We start from the raw sequence: 16,660 nt of genomic DNA, 5'->3' as shown, positions 1-16,660 counted from the left end.
CACAGAAATAGATGGCAAGAAACTGAGGTGGAAAACTCAGGAAGGCCCAAGTTAGGAAATATGTGATGTGGCAGGAATTGCCACTGGATGAAATGCTTGTGCTGGAATGTGGCAGGGTGCACAGAAGGTGGGGGCCTGCACTGAGAAAGCTCCTGTGGGCAGGGTAGAGGGGAGCTCAGTGTGGGGCTGATGTGGTAGCCAGGAGGAAACTGCTTGGCTTCACTGCTCCAGCTTCATGCCAGAGGAGCTCTCTGGCTCTAGGAGACTGAAGGAACTTCACAAGGGAGGCAGTTTACAACTGTCAGGAATTGACAGTAATAATGAGAGGAAAAGAGGCCTGTGAGAGGTGCAGCTTCAGGTGAGACACCGAGGAGTGACATGTTGGGTCACTGGAAAGGCACCAAAGCTGTGTAAGAATGCTGGAATTCTTGTTGCTGTCCCTCTTCTAGAAGAGGATGGGATCCTTTCTGAGCCTCTCAGTGCCCCCAGTATTTTCATGAGCATCCCTTTCACTGTAGTGAGTTGATTTTTAGCACTTAGTAGTCATCTTGCTTTGGGAGGAGCAGGTAGGGAGAGGCCCAGCATCACATCATTGACATCATTCCTGTATTTTCTATTTCTTTGTAATAAGTGAATGCTAACTGTCCTTGAGTGTTAATTCCTTCCCAGCATTTTCTTAGGGATCCTTTGCTTGTCCAGATTAGCTTATCTGCTGTTTGCCTTCACTCTTTTGTGAGGAAGCATAAGGAAACAAGGCATATTTTATTCTAGTATTTTTCTTTTTTTTTTGTTCTCTGGCCCTTACCTAAAATTACTAGCAACAGAATAAACTAATTAGTTCCCTTGGCATTGTGAGAATTGTCACTTCTCTTGTCTGGATTGTACTTTCTTAAAAAAAATTCTACTGTTTGATAAGATCTTAATTTCTTCCTCATTTGTTGCATATACAAGGGAATATTGCGATAGCAAAGTTTCTCTCTTCAGAAGCATGGTACATCATTTCTGCTCTCTTCAGCTTTGTAGGAATGTGTTATTTGTCCATCAGGTTTGTGGGTGTTATTTACAGCCCAGCAGGTGCACTTTGCATGGTACAAATGGTTGGGGCTCTTAGGTAGGTGGCAGATGGGAATAGCATTGGGAAAACCAACTGTGCTTGGGAAATTGTTTTTGGAATATCTCCTCTGATAATTCTCTGTTGTTGAAAAGTAGCTTTATGGTGGCAAACTTTAGAGAGCTGTTTGTATGCAGCTGGGACTGAATTTACAGACTGTCTTTCTCTGACTTGCTAAAAAGCTAAGGATTGACAACCCCTTTCATCCTGCATTATCCAGTGTAGCTTTTAACTCCAAGAAAACTATGTTCACAAATTGATGCTCTGCTCCTTTGGGGTTGGTGCAGAAACATTAAATTGTACTAAAATATTCATATGTGAGTGCATTTAGCTGAAAGCAATTGATGTGCTTTTCCCTGGAGAGAGAGGGAAAAAAATGCTGTATGGCCCTGCACTCCAGCAGACACCCCAGCCATGCTTAAGAGTAATTACACAGCTTGGCTGATCAAAGGTTCTTAAAGTGAAAAAGAAACTCTAGTTGGGCTCTGGTTTAGTGATGTGTGCTTCCTGCATGGATTGCCTTCAGCTGCACCAAAGCTGCACATCCTGGAGAAGTGTGTGAGGTACAGTGTAACAGACATGAACTACTGTCAAGCCAGAAAATATTTTATTGGCCTAATAGCTTGTAATTGGAAGGAATCTCTTGTACAAAGCCATTTTGATCACAAAGATTTCTTTCTAATTTCATTGTCCTTTCACTCTTGCAAAGAAAATAAAATATCTGAGCTGCCTTTAAAAACAGTGTGTATGCCAGAGGGGTTTATTAAAGTGGTCTGTTTAAAAGCATGCCATTGGTAGGATGATAAATTGGTGTGTGTTGGAGGTTTTCAGCATAATTCAAAACTTGTCATAAAAATCAATAGCAGTTGACAACATGCTTGCCAAGGAGCTGCCTCAGCTTATGGGCACCTGTGGCTGCCCTGTGGGCTCTCACAGCACCATTCAGGGGCTCTGGAGTTGAAATAAAAACTGTTCTTGTAGTTCTCTTAAGCAAATGTCCCTTACCTGCCCCAAGGCAGCCTAAGGCATATTTAAATATTCTCATAACTATACATGAAGTAATATCATATGCCACAAATTATTCTATAAATAATTGCAAGAGTCTGTATGCACAGGAAAATAACTGCCTTGGTATTTTGGTAATTGCAGTCACCCACATGCAGCACTCCTGTGCATTTGTCCAAACAGCAAGTAACTGGCTGTATGGATTTGGGGCCAGATGTGCAGACTGGTGCATGTGAAATCTGCCAGTGAATAAATTGGGTATGTCTCAGGCAGAAATAGAGTTTAGGGAATGGCCAAGGAGGATTTTTTTTTCATTTTAATGATTAGCATGTAATGACTCTAAGACATAGTACAGTCATTTCTGTTGGAAAAATACAAGTCTAGGTGAATACTTTAACTAGCAACTGAGAAAGTGGATTTTTGATTTGGAATCTTGACTTTGAATAGGATCAGTTTGGGAGTTGGAGTTGTGGGGTTTTTTAGGGTGGTTGTGATGCAAGTCTGTGGTTATAAACTTGGAGGTGTGTGTGAGGGTCCTGCCTGCCACCAGCACTGTGCAGGACGTGTGGCAGGGCAGATAAAGCCTCTGGGCTGGCAGAGACACCTGGGGCTGCTGCTGTGCCCTTGGGAGAAGCCTGGTGGGTGCCCCCCATCTCTGATGTACTGAGCACTCCCAGCAGCACATCTGGAGTGTTGGTACCTCCCTGTGCTCTGCTCTGCAGGGTCCTGCCTGTTTGGTGCATTCAGTGTCCTCTGCACCGTGTTCCCTCCATCTGCTCTTCCTTGCCACCAGCTCTCTTCTCTGGTGTCCTTTCCCTGTGCTGATGTCTGCCAGCAACTATGAAAATATTTGTGGCATGGCTGTGATGTTTGTACAGTATTTCCTGTGTGAAATGAAGTTCCTGAGAGCCAAGGCAATTTTCTAAGCTGATATCATGTCCATATACCACCAAAATGTTTACTTCCTTGACTTCAGTTGCTTTTGGCACTTCATGTGTTCAGAGTGCTGTGAGGCCTTTGCTCTGGAATATGTGTGTGCTGTTTTGCTGCCTGTTCTCATGTGGCACAGTGCTGGCAGCAGCCCTTCAGTGGAAATCTGCCTGTGCCCAGCTCCAGGGAGTTGACAAATGCTGCTCCATGGCCTGGACTTTGCTCTAAGTGCCTCTAACTGGGGGCTGTGCCTGGCAGCAGGAATTAGAGCAACTTCCAGGGTTCCAAAAAGCTGGAACTGGATGTTGGTGTAAAGCCATATCTGGCTCCTGAGAAGTGTGACCCAGCCTTGGGTTCATCTGCTCTGTGCCTTGCTGGCTGTCCTGCCCAGAGGAGCTCCTTGCAGAGCCTGCTGTGTGTGCTGCTGAAACTGCTTTACAGTGAAGGCTTTCAGCATGGCAGAGCCCTGGGGTACCCTCTGCAAGTGACCCTGCCCTGGGGTACCCTGCTCCTTTCTGCTTCCCTTCCTCACCTGGGAACTTCGACACAGCAATGACAGGACTCAGCAAAAGGCCTGACACAAGTTACTGATTTCAGGGAAAACAAGGTTGTTACTCTGAAAAGAAATAAAGATTTGAATTTCTCAATGCTTTATGTCATCTCTGGATGACCAGCTGAATTCTCCTCAGGACAGCAGTGAACAGTCCTGAAGCTTTATCATTTAGACATTGTGGGTCCTTTGGGTCCCTCCTACTGAACTGCAGAATAGATTAAAACTAAGATTTAAGCAGTCCTGTCCCTTTGACAGCACAGAAGTGTTGCTAAGGACCTGCTGTCCTGTGTGCTCTCTCTGAAAACATTGCTGAGGTGATCTCCTGTCAGGGTTGGAGCTGCCTGGCAGCACTGTTTGTCTGAAGCAGGGAGCCCAGAGCACATAACCTGCAAGGCCCTGGCCTGGATGCATAATAAGTGCTTTTAGACAAGCCTGGTGATTTACAAATGTCCTTTTAATGAAACATCCTTGTCTTTCCTAGATATTTTAATAGAATATATTCATAGGCATCTGGCTCCTGGTTAGCTGGATTCTTTCCAAAGATTGAACTTCACAATGTTAAGCAGACTGATAAGAGTATCTGGTAGTCTGGATGACTGGCACTTAATGAATTGCTCTAAAAAAAAATCAAATTACAGTAATGTGTCTTTAAAAAGAGCTTGTATTAAAGACAGCATGATGTTAGAATAATTTCTCCTGTAACATCTGTTCTTTTATTTGGTATAATTGAAATATTGCATTCTTACCATGAGTTCTAATGTGGACATATTAGGTTACATTGCAGCTGTGGTTAAAATGGATTGACCTCCAATAGTAATCCACTTGGTAAAAGCCTGCTGAGGCCAAGGAGTTTCTGAGTGTGTTCACCAGCTGTGTGGTTTTGTGGAAGGACATGGACTAGATTCCATGATTCAAAGGAAGCCTTTTTGATAGGAAATACTTTATTTCTGCTTTATTTTCCCTCCCCTTCAGTTTTCACACTAGAGAGTTTTTTATAAAAATACAGAAAAACTTAATAAATTTCATTTATCTATTCCTACTTAAAAAACCATAGTGAGCAGAATCTGTGGTTGGAGAAACAAGAGAAAGCATTTTTTTCTTTAATTGCTGTAATGTCTTTGAGCCCTGTATGGCAGAAGCCTCTGTGGGTCTGTGTGTGAACACCTTGGTCTGTGCACGTCCTGCAGCTGGCCTTGGCTCTGCCATGCTGAAAGCCACTCAACTGTAATGCAGTTTCAGCTGCACAGTGCTGAGATTGGTTTTGATCCTCTTACCTTCCCTGCAGCCCCCCAATATTATTTATTGAGTTAAATCAGATTTATATTTTCTTAGATAAGGAATACCCTTGGTATTTTTAAAAGAAATTCTGTTGCTGTTTGGGGCTGTGTCTTTTCTAAGCACATGTGAAGTGCCACTTTTGGACTGCTTTTGGTAGAGCAGTCCTAACTAAATTTATGTGTTAATTTTCTGTTATTGAACGAGTTGCTGAAAAGTACTTTCCTTAGTTTTCTTCTGTAATATCAGTTAGCTGAAGAGTTCAGCTCTGACTGGAAGAACTGTCAGGGCCCTGAAATACCCCTGGTTTTGGGTGGATGATGGAATGGATGGGTTTGGGTGGATGATAGAATGGATGGGTTTGGGTGGGTGACAGAATGGATGACTTTCAGCCCAAGGAGAAGTAATAGTTTTCAGCTGTGAATAAAAGAGCTGACACAGATTTAGTTACCTATAAATTGCAATCTCTTTTGAGCGTAAGGCTCTTTGGAGATGTGAAAGTGGATCCCCAAAGTGCAGAGCTGTTGGTGTGGCTGGTGTGCCTTCTGAGCCATCCTGTGTGGGAGTGGGCAGTGGGTGGGGAAGGGAAGCTTTGGGAGGGCTGGGGGAGGAGCACAGACTGCAGGTGGGCATGGGCAGGGCACCAGCCCTCTGGGGTTCCTCAGAGGCTCATCCTGCTCAAAGGGAGCCTTTCAAAGGCCTCACACCTCAGTTTCACTTTTGAGCATTCTGTCTGAGGTAAAGGCTCTGAGGGGCTTTGAAGAGCCCTGCTTTGCTCTTCAGGCAGCTGCATTACCCATCTGTAGGTTCTCTTCCCTAATATTTGCACTGGGAATCTCTAGGGTGGTGGAGAACATGAATTGCCCTGGCCTTTAGCTGAGCATGGTGGATGTTTTTGATGCAGACTTTGTTTATTTTTTTCCCCTAATTTGTCTGTGCTCCTTTGGGATTCTCCTTTTGCAGTCACATTCCATCCCCAGGTGGGGAAGGGAACCAACCATCAGCTCCTTTAGTGCTGAAAACTACTGTAATGTAAAAACTGCTGCATGTAATTGATTTGATTAAGGTTTGTGAGAACTTAGTGAGACTGTGGTATGGAGACCAAAAATGTCTGTCTCTTGTTTTTTTCCCAGGAACTTTACATTGCTGTGGGAATATCTGGAGCAATCCAACACTTGGCTGGAATGAAAGACAGCAAGGTATGTGAAGGTGGATGTACTAGAAGAGATTTTTGAGGAGGGAAGTGAGCTGACTCCCTTGCTTTTACATCAGTGCTTTAGATGGTTTTGGTATTCCTGCTGCTTTAAAACACTCTTTGACAAAAAAAGCTACTGTGGCAAAACATCTCATGCAGTAGCAAAACCTTTGCACTACAACCCACAGTGATCAGTGGAAGCAGCTAATTGACTTTGTTTAAAAACCCACCCAAAGCACAAATGCCTGAATTCTATACAATAGTTCCATTTGCCTTAATTCCAGACTATGACATATTAATTCATGCATAACAATGCACAATTTGAATTATGAACTTACTATTCCATAAAGTAAAAGATGTCTCTGACATTCCTGCATTTAGCCATTCAAATGGAAACCTGCAATAAAATGGCAGTAAAACTTTAAAAGGTTTAACTCATTAGCTGCCAAAGCAAATAATCCAGAATTGGAATTGCCACAGTGTGTGAGTTTGGCCCACAGTGCAGTGTTTGAAAAGAGGAGCAGAGTTACCTGATTGATACTATCAAATGGCAGACATCAACAACTGGAGGTCCTGCTCCCACAGAAATTTTTTAAAAAGACTATGTGGTTTTTTTCTATTTTCAGAGCATGAACTTAACCTATGTGGTTTTTTTCTATTTTCAGAGCATGAACTTAACCAAGGCACAGTTTTGAATAGTTTATAAAGCTGAGGGTTTCAAAACTTTTCAGGTAGTTTTTTGTATTTAACCCAGCGACAGACCAGTGAGTTTGTGACTGGTAATTGTCCTCAAAACCAGCCTGTGTGGAAGGATGATCTCTGCTTTCTTACCATTTGTATTTCTCATGTATTATATAAATATTCGGGGGGGGGAAATTATAAGCTTTCTAAAAGCAGGGACATGAGTGGTGGTAGCAGTAGTTGATGCAGTGGAGAAAAAACCAACCAAAATTCAATATATTAAGGGTGTGTGATGGGCAGAGGTGAAGGTGTCTCTTGAGAAGTGGGAACTGTGGCAGGGTATTCCCAAGGGCTCTGGTGAACAGCACTGCCACAGCTTCTGCCACACTCCTGTGGCACTGCTGGGCCACGGTGGCTTTGTCTGGAGCTCTGTTTGCAGCAGTTCAGGCTCCAGCTGTGCCCTTGGCTGAGTGAGGACGTGGGCAGGTGGGGTGAGCAGCAGCCCCTGCCTGGGAACTGCCTGTTGGAAGCTGCATAGACTTGATGTGACCCTCTTTGTGTTCAGCTGCTGCCTTAGCCCAGGTCAGACTGCCAGCAGCACTGGGAACCTCTGACTTGAAAATCCAGAATTTCCTTTGTTATAACAACACTGAGCAGTGATATTCACCTGTACTGTAACAGCAAAACCTCTGCTTTTATGGCTTTTCCAAAGATGTGTTTGATATTTTGAGGTATTCTGCTATAACAAATAATGACAGATGAAATTTGTTGATATGAGATGCTTATTTAACCCTTCAACTTCTCCCATATCTGCGTTTTTTAGTGTAAGCTAATGTGTCTGTTGTAAAATTCAGATTCAGTTACTGGTATTTGGAATGTGTTTTGTCTTCCTTTCAGCTAGACATTTAGGTGGGGTAGTTATGGAGAAGATCCAGTTTTCCCAAACAAAGAATTCTGCAGCCATGGGAGCTCTCTGGAGCGTCCCCTGTCCTCCCTCAGCACTCTGAATTATCTGGCATTGTGAACTTGCACACTTCAGGATATGTTTTCCAAAGCAGTCAGATGCTTTCTACCAAGTGAGATGTATAATTTATTTGTTCTTTTACAGCAAGGTAGAAAATGCAGCTTTTGAGGAGACCTGAAGAATTGTTGTTGCTTTCTTTCCTTATTTCTAATTCTTTCATGAGAGTTTCCCTGTCTTTTCTTACTCAGAGATTTAACTCACAAAGTTCTGTTGTGAGCAGGGTGATGCTTTTGCTGCTCACCTGAGTTAGCAGTGAGGTAGGGACCCAAATCTTACTGAAGTTACTTCAGCTAGAGGAGGCAGAGGAAGGACTAAGCTGCCAAACCAAAGCTTCAGACAGTTTTGCAAGCAATTTGTTAATTATTTTTGTGCTAAGGACAGAGCTGGCAGCCCCTGTGGTGCTGGCCTTGGCTGGGCTTCAGCGTCAGCCCCTGTGGATGGTTCTGCAAGGAATGGCAGGGCCTCAGAAGGGTCAGAGAAAGGCTTTACCCAGGGATCACAGCCTGGATTTGCTCCCTGCACTGCAGCTTGTCTGGGAGCCTTGCGTTTGCAAAGAGGGGTAACTGCAGTAAAACTGTAAAGGAGGAGAGCTCTGGGGAGAACATTTCAAGGGCAGCATTGCTGCAGCACTTGCACGTCCTTGGCCAGAGGGCAGGGCAGTGCTCTGGGCACTGCCCACTTGCATTTGTGATGGGGTCCTCTGCAGGGACTCTCAGGGGACAAATGGCCAAGAAATGACATTGCTGGGGGCCTAAAACCACAGGGTTTGTAAACGTTTCTCTTTGAGTTACTGCCACTAGGCCCCTGCTTCCCAAGCCATTAATTTTGTTGGATTTTCAGTGGAGGGAGTAGAACAGACCCAGGGAGTTGTGGTTCCCTGGGTGTGGCAGTCAGGGCCTCAGCTGCCTGTGGGGTCACAGCTGTCCCAGCCATTGTCCCTCTGGCACTGCCCCAGTCTGTGCTCCAGGCCCCTGCTTGGTGCAAGGCTCCTTCTGGGAGCTGCTGCCTTTGCTTCAGGGCTCCTTTCCCTTCCTCTGCAGAGTGCTGCCAGTCTGCTGCAGGTTTTGATGGGGACACCCAGCCATGCTGATCTTGCTGGGAGCTGTCACAGACCGTTCAGGATGATTCAGTGTAGGGCAGGGTTTAAACCAAGACGTTTTCTGGATCATTGTGTGGGGATTTGTTGTGCTGTTTTCTACTGTGTGACAAACTAAATGCTGTCCCATTGTAAGTACAGAGGCCTTTGGGCAGGGCTGTATTGTGCTTGTTGTAACTGCTGCCTCCGGTTTGTTCTGCAGTGGTGCAGCTTAGAATGTGCAGATAATCCTTTGTAGTAAATTTTTTTCTAGGCTTTTCTACAGGGAAGGATAGAAGAGATGTGTATGATGAGCAGGGAAGGAAGGATGTGTGCAGGTTTTTTTCAGGGGGATCGTGGTGTATGTGGAGGGAAGGAGGCGCTTGTTTTTGAGATGGAAAAATATTAAATGCCCAGATAAATGTTCTGCTTCTGGGGGCTTGGAGAGAATACAGCCCATTTCCTGGCTAAGACCTGGCCCTGTAATCCAGCCCCAGAGGATGATCAATCTAGAGATTCATATGGTGCTTTAACTTTGCTTGCAGACCATTGTTGCTATTAATAAGGACCCAGAAGCTCCAATTTTCCAAGTGGCAGACTATGGACTGGTAGCAGACTTATTTCAGGTGAGGCTAAACTTCATGTAAGGGTAACTTTGGGAGAGCTGACAGGGGCTTATATATACATAATACAATCCAATGAGTGTTAACCATGTCTGTGTGAGGGTGTTTGTTGTTTAAAGATTAGCTTTCTGATGTCATGATTTGCATGCTTAAAATCAAATCCCTGAAAGTAGGTTGTGTTGGGGGGGTGTCACAGCCAGCCTGCCTCAGTTCCCTCAGTTCTGGTTTCCTGAGGTTGAACCACTTTGGAAATGACCACACAGAGGTGCTTGCATGTATTTTTAAGCTTCACAAAGTTTGGAAGTAGAGAGTTGGCAGCAGGTGTGATTATTTCTGCCTGGGCTTGCTGCCTCACAGGCTGATGCCCAGGAGGAGCTTGCAGTTCCCTCTGGAGCTCTGAGCCAGCCCTGTCCCAGTGCCTGTGTGTGGCCACACGTGTGAGTGGCGGGAGTGGCTCTGTGGAGGCACGGGCAGAAACTCTGCCAGCACTTAATGCCATTCCTGAAATGATGCCCGCTGGCTCCGTGGTGAGCACGGGCCTCTTTGTGAGCCTGAGACAAAGTCACATTCTGAAGAAACACCATGTAGACAATTTCCTTAATAAATTTTGTACGAATGCATTATTTCCACCTAATGGAAATGTAGCTCTCTTAAATAATTAAGAGGCTTTATTCAGCAGGAGTGAAGTGGGGAGTGCTGTGAGCCTGGAGTGCTGTGCTGGGTGGGAGGGTGGGCAGTGTAAGTGCAGGGCAGGGAACTGCACAGGGTCACTCTGTGGGGGTCAGAGGGGAACGTGCACTACCCTGGCACTGGTGTTTGCAGGCGGTGCCGGAGATGACGAAGCTCCTGAAGAAGAAGTGAGTGCTGGTGACGGGACCTGGCACTGTGGAGTAAGGGCAAATAAAAGATTTTACTGGAAAGAGGTGGGGTCGGTCACTGCGGTGCTGGGATGGTTGTTTTTTGTGTTGGGGTTTTTTTGGTGGTCAGTTGCATGGCACATGGAGTGCTGGGGTGGAAGAAAGCAAGACAGGGAAAGCAGGTAAGAGAAGGCAAGAGCACAGCAAGGCAGGAGGCTGCATGGGTTTGTCAGTGTTTATTCCCATCTCCACACCCCTCCCAGTCACGCTCAGCCCCTGGGCAGGGTCAGGCTGGGCCCAAGCTGTCCAGCAGCTCTGTCCTGCCCCTGGCACCATGGGGCTCGTGCTGGCCCTGGACCGGTGGAAGTTCCACGGTGTTCCCGGCACAGGCTGTTTGTCCCTCCAGGCCCTGTGGGTCCATACTGCCCTAACAGTGCTGGAGGGTCCATTGTTCCCAGATGGCCACTGTAGGTCCCAGCTGGCCCAGAGCTGGTGGCAGGGCAGGTAGGTCATGTGCCACAGGCACAGGGGAGCAGAGGCCATGCTGGCCTCGCCCTAGGCTGGTGGCCATTGCAGCAGATGCCACAGGTGTCTTCAGCACCGCCACCTCAGCTCCATGTGGCAGCCCCATGGCCAGCGTGGTGAGCGTGTCCCCGCAGGAGTCCCCATGCCCCAGGTGGGCCCTATGCCTCGGGAACCCTGCCCAGCTGTGGCTCTGGGGGCCCCAGCGCCCCGTACTTCTCCTCGATCGTTGGGGCACCCTGGGGGCAGTCGAGGAGCGGCTTGAGCTGGAAGACATCAAGGCTCTCCTGGTTCCTGCGGTTGTAGACGCTGAGCCGGTGGCCCAGGTCGGGGCTGGCCCCCACCGAGCCGGCCGGGCTGGGCAGCTTCAGGTTGACGGGATCCAGCCCCTTCTGCGCCAGGCACGCCTCCTCCGACAGGGACGAGAGCAGCTCCTGCACCGCCCGCTGCCGGGCGGGCGCCAGCGGGGCCCGGGGCTCCTCGCAGGCCGCGCTGCAGTCCGGGGACGAGCCCAGGGTCGGGCTGCTCTCGCTGCAGCCCCGCGTGCCCGAGCTGGCCGTGGAGCGAGAGGCGCTGCCCGATGTGAGGCTGGCCGAGGTGCCCGTGCTGCCCAGGCGCAGCGGCACCTCCACCGTGAACAGCTCCGACGAGATGTTGGGCCGGTGCACGTCTATGGCGGCCGTGGTCACCACGCAGATGGCGGCATCGGGGACTCCGCTGTCTGCAGGGACAGAGCACAGAGGTGGCTGAGAGGGTACAGAGAGCGAGAGCAATGCCATGTGCAACGCTCTGTACCTACAGGGATGGGGACATGGCCATCCGAGACACCCACATAGCACAGAGACCCCCCTGAGCCATACACGTGTATGTAATATATACAGATAGTCAGCAAGGCAGCCCTTTTCTCTGTTTGTTTATAGAGATAGACTGTATGCCTAGACCTGTGTGTGTATATAGACCAACCCCTAGAGCTTCAGTCATATAGCTAGTGTGTACATGTGCATAAGAAACTGCATCTGCATCCATTTTGCCTCGTGTGTACATGGAAAGGCAATAGGTACCTCCCTTAAATACCTGGAATTAGCAGCTACTGCTGCACAGCATGCAACCCCCCCAAATTGTACTCATTTTTCTGTATGTGGGTGTGTGCCCACATGGATATACAGATACACACACATTTATACCTACACATCAACAGCACTCCTCTCTTGAGCCAGTCTTTAAATGATGCACACATGCCTTTTATGTATCTCCTGTACCTATGCTGGGGCTGTACAGGCAGGGATACACAGCCATCCCTAATGCTACATACCTGCATGTACAGGTACATACATACATGAACATACACATTTATTACATACAATACACAGGTGCACCCCCTCCCCACCCTATTTTATATATACATGGCCTTTAGATACAGAGATGAGGGATTATATCTCTATGAGCCCCATATGGAATTCATTGTACACAGACCTTTTGTTATACACACACAAGATACAGTGGCCCCTTGAAAGGCAGACAGCTGTCTACCACTAAATAAAATATATACAACCCCTCTACCTTTCTACAGGAATGTGTACATACTTCTCTGTATGTATATTTATTGGCTAGATCTATATGTAGGAGATGATACCTGTAGAGGACCCTCCCTCTGTAGTTACATAGCTGTTTATCACAGAATCACCAGGCTGGGAGAGACCTTCAAGATCATCGAGTCCACCCAGCTGAAACATCTCAACTAAACCCTGGCACCCAGTGCCACATCCAGGGATGGTGACTGCACCACCTTGCTGGGCAGACTATGCCAGAACTTCATGGACATATTTTATTGATATATTTTTTTATTTATAAACATATCTTTAGACTATATAGAGATCCATATATGATACAGTGCATATGCATATAATATATAGACTAATAATACATGCCTCCCTTTAAATACATAGAATTATCTATAAATAGAAAACACCTGTGCTTTCACTCACACGTATACTTACCTTTAAATATAAATACATAGATTTCTCACTCTGTGTGTGTATGGCTGGGGAACACAGTTAAAGAGACATACAGAATACATTTTACCTATACATGAACACCCCTTCCCCCTTTTAGTCTTTTGATATGTACATCTATGTGAATATATATACACACGTACTTTTTAGCAGCTTTCCAAGTATGTTATGGGGCTCTGGCGATACATACCAATATATAATAATACATGCCTCTCTCTACACATGTGCACATGTACCCATATATAACACATAGGTGTATCTACACAGTCTCACCCACTTAATTTTATACATACCTAATCTTTATATATAAAGCATACAGATATGGGGAAGAGCTACATCTGTGCATATATATATATATATATATATATATACACACACACACATACATATATATGTGTATATATATATATATGTATATAAGTATGTGTGTATATATATATATATATATAAATGACCCATATGTAATACATTAGACCTATACACATATATGTACATTTTCTACATACATAGCCGTGTGTCTGTGTGTGTGTGTATGCTTAGGCAGAGATATATAAAACCATATATATGTACTACCTATAGGACAGTTGTTGTTCTCCTCCTTTGAAAATGTAATTGTTACACTTTAAATAGAATGTATGCAATTACACGCATGTATACTTACCTTTGTGTATGACTATTTATGTCTTATGGTGTGTATATATAAATCTGGAATGTATATACAGGAATATATATCAACCGTGTATCAAATAATATATACATATAACACATGTATAACTCTATAGCTCTACATGACACCTCCAGTCTTTATACATGTTTTAAATTATATAGAAACACCCTTTAATAGACAGCAAAATTTATTATGGGATGTATACATATCTATGTGTAATACAATCTGCACCTACATAGATATGCCTGCCCCAGTTTAAATCCATATAGCCTATACCTGCATAGACTTCTCCATACAGATGTGGGGAGTGTGTGTGTGTGTATAATATACAATATAAAATACATACTATATAATAAACTGCATATAGGTGCACACACACTGTAGTGCATGGCCCCTCCCTCCAATAACAATGCATCATTCCTACCTCTATGCAGCCATTTTATAGATGCACTATGTAGCCCTCTTTAACTCCATCCAGTTGTTGTGGGCAGCTGCACAGCCTGACTCGTGTAGCAATGCACAGATGTGTCACCGTGTGCACATACAAGGACAATGTATAGATCAGGATATGCACTGCAGCCACACCTGCACACCCAGACACACACGTGTTACGTGTGATACGTGTTAGCCACAGCCAGTGAGGTGTGTGTACCGACACACCTTGTTAGAGAACAACACAGGAATTCAGGGGTACACAGGGAAATCAACAAACATTAACAGTGCTGTACACCTGTACATACATGCACATACATGTTCTGTAGGACACACTGCTACACACATGCAGTCTGTCTCCCCCTCTCCCTTTTTTATACACATAATCCTTAGATGTCTCCATACAGATATGGGCAATATGTGCATACATGAGCTCCATACAGAATATGGTACACACACACTCATATATATATACACACACATATACACTCTAATACATAACCCACCCTTAAATATATATAATTATTTATTACTAAACAACTAAGACCCCACCTCTCTATGTGTGTATATTTATTTATAAGATGCATGTATTTATATACAAATATATATTAAAAATACATTGTAACTTTACGTGAGAACTTAGACATGCCTTTATTGCTATTTGTGTAATGGGGGTTAATATCAAGGGACCTGTGTATATATATACACACACACACATCTGTAAATAAATAGGATATGCCTGTATATACCATATACCATATATATATAGGCACACACACAGAGGGTCTTGTACACAATCATACAGGCAATGTGTACATGGATGAAGAGTCCCCTGTAAAATATAGCATACAGTCATATGGACTTTTGGTACATGGAACACACAACACTCCCTCTGCTTTCCTTAAATAGAACACAAATCCCCACATATGTCAGTGTATGTACATACACACACACACATATACACACCTATAAATTTGTGTGTACATACACAGCGACTGCAGCTATAAGGATATACATATATAGTACATTATACACAACACCAATGACACATATTATACATGTAAAAGTATATTGCCGCCCCCTTTTAATGTCTCTCAATGTATATTGGGGAATATACATCTATAAACATTACCATACACCTGCGTACATATCTCTGTATACACACACACACACACAAAATAAAATAAAATACATAGGTATATACAGGGTGTCTCCCCCAAATTTACATATTCATTTATCCACAGAGATGGGGGAATATACGTGTGTATCTGCCCCATACATAGGATACAATGTATATATCTGTAATGCTGACATACACACAGACTCACATACATGCATATGTGGAATGTATATATACAGGGATACAAATATGAAATACATCATTGCTATATGCGAACACACATTATGTATGTATATTCACAGACATGGTCCCTCACACCTTTCCCTTTTTACATACCCTACACCTATGTATAGATTCATACATCTTTTTAGACAGTCCTGTAGAGCTTGGGGACGTGCGTAGAGGGATAGACACGAATAAAATCAATCCTTTATACCTCTATATGCATGTGTGTACATTTTTTAAATAGCTCTCTGTATAATTCATGTGTCTATGGATGCATAGACGTTCTCTCTCACACATACATACGTACAGACTTTATATGCCCATATACATAGCTTTATATATAGACATCCATATTTTTAGAGGGAATTATCTCTATGCATATGTTTCTCTATGTTTCCCCTTCATAATATATCTACATATGTACACATATTCTGTATATGTCTCTATATATACACTCATGTCCTTTCTAATGTATAAACCATATACATATTTAAACAGGCTCTCACATGCCTACCCACATATATCTCTCCCTGTATGTATATATGTATCTTTACTTGTATTTATACATATACAAAATACTAAAGCAGTACACAGATCTTTACCTGTCTTTCTATCTGTCTGCATATACATGCATAAATAGCTTCTATACATTTATGCAGATATAGGATAAGCCTCTATATAAAATTCCATGTGGTTATATAATTATAGATAAACAAGTATATATTGTTTTGTAAGATATACACATAACATGCATAAAATAGATTAAAAAGAGATGCATATGCAGACAGTCATACACCATTCTAAAATATATGTATAATTATGTTTTAAAATAAAATATATAGACACTTTTTCCCGTTTGTGTCTATGTGGGGTATTTATATATACACACATTAATAATATAATATAATATAATATAATATAATATAATATAATATAATATAATATAATATAATATAATATAATATAATATAATATAATATAATATAATATAATATAATATATAATATACATGATACAGAGATAGATCCATATTTATGACATACATATGATACATATTAAAAATACATGTATATAGCCATTCACACTCCCTTGATTTATAAGGCCTAAGATATAAAAAATCTGAATATACAGTTTCTCTTACACATCTATAAATATGTGTCTATCCCCATATATATGGGATAGACATACATGCATGCCACACTGAAAGTATCTTTACATGGACTGTGTACAGACTGCATGTATGTATATTTGGACTAGACAGTCACATCCAAGCACACAGCTCTCCATCTATGCCTGTGGCTATAGATACACCATACATTACAGCTCTATATGCACACACATATAAATGTAATG

At 43.6% G+C, this 16,660-nt stretch overlaps 2 protein-coding genes across 5 annotated transcripts in view; one reads left to right on the top strand and one right to left on the bottom strand.

The window, feature by feature from the left end:
- The window catches only part of ETFA (electron transfer flavoprotein subunit alpha), a 29,123-nt gene extending 18,731 nt beyond the window's left edge, over positions 1-10,392 (top strand). The window contains exons 10-12 of the mRNA XM_074549523.1: positions 6,008-6,073; positions 9,395-9,475; positions 10,295-10,392. Coding sequence (XP_074405624.1) covers positions 6,008-6,073; positions 9,395-9,475; positions 10,295-10,333 — 186 coding nt within the window. The 3' untranslated portion in view covers positions 10,334-10,392. The remainder of the gene's footprint in view (positions 1-6,007; positions 6,074-9,394; positions 9,476-10,294) is intronic.
- Positions 10,393-10,546: 154 nt separating this feature from the next.
- TMEM266 (transmembrane protein 266) overlaps positions 10,547-16,660 on the bottom strand; it is an 83,200-nt gene continuing 77,086 nt past the window's right edge. For all 4 annotated transcript variants that reach the window (XM_074549518.1, XM_074549517.1, XM_005487796.4 and 1 more), the window contains exon 12: positions 10,547-11,572. In XM_074549518.1, the coding sequence (XP_074405619.1) occupies positions 11,013-11,572 (560 nt within the window). In that variant the 3' untranslated portion in view covers positions 10,547-11,012. The remainder of the gene's footprint in view (positions 11,573-16,660) is intronic.

This window comes from Zonotrichia albicollis, chromosome 11 (genome assembly GCF_047830755.1).
Source record: "Zonotrichia albicollis isolate bZonAlb1 chromosome 11, bZonAlb1.hap1, whole genome shotgun sequence".
Classification (NCBI taxonomy): domain Eukaryota; kingdom Metazoa; phylum Chordata; class Aves; order Passeriformes; family Passerellidae; genus Zonotrichia; species Zonotrichia albicollis.
This window is presented reverse-complemented; position numbering and strand designations above follow the sequence as displayed.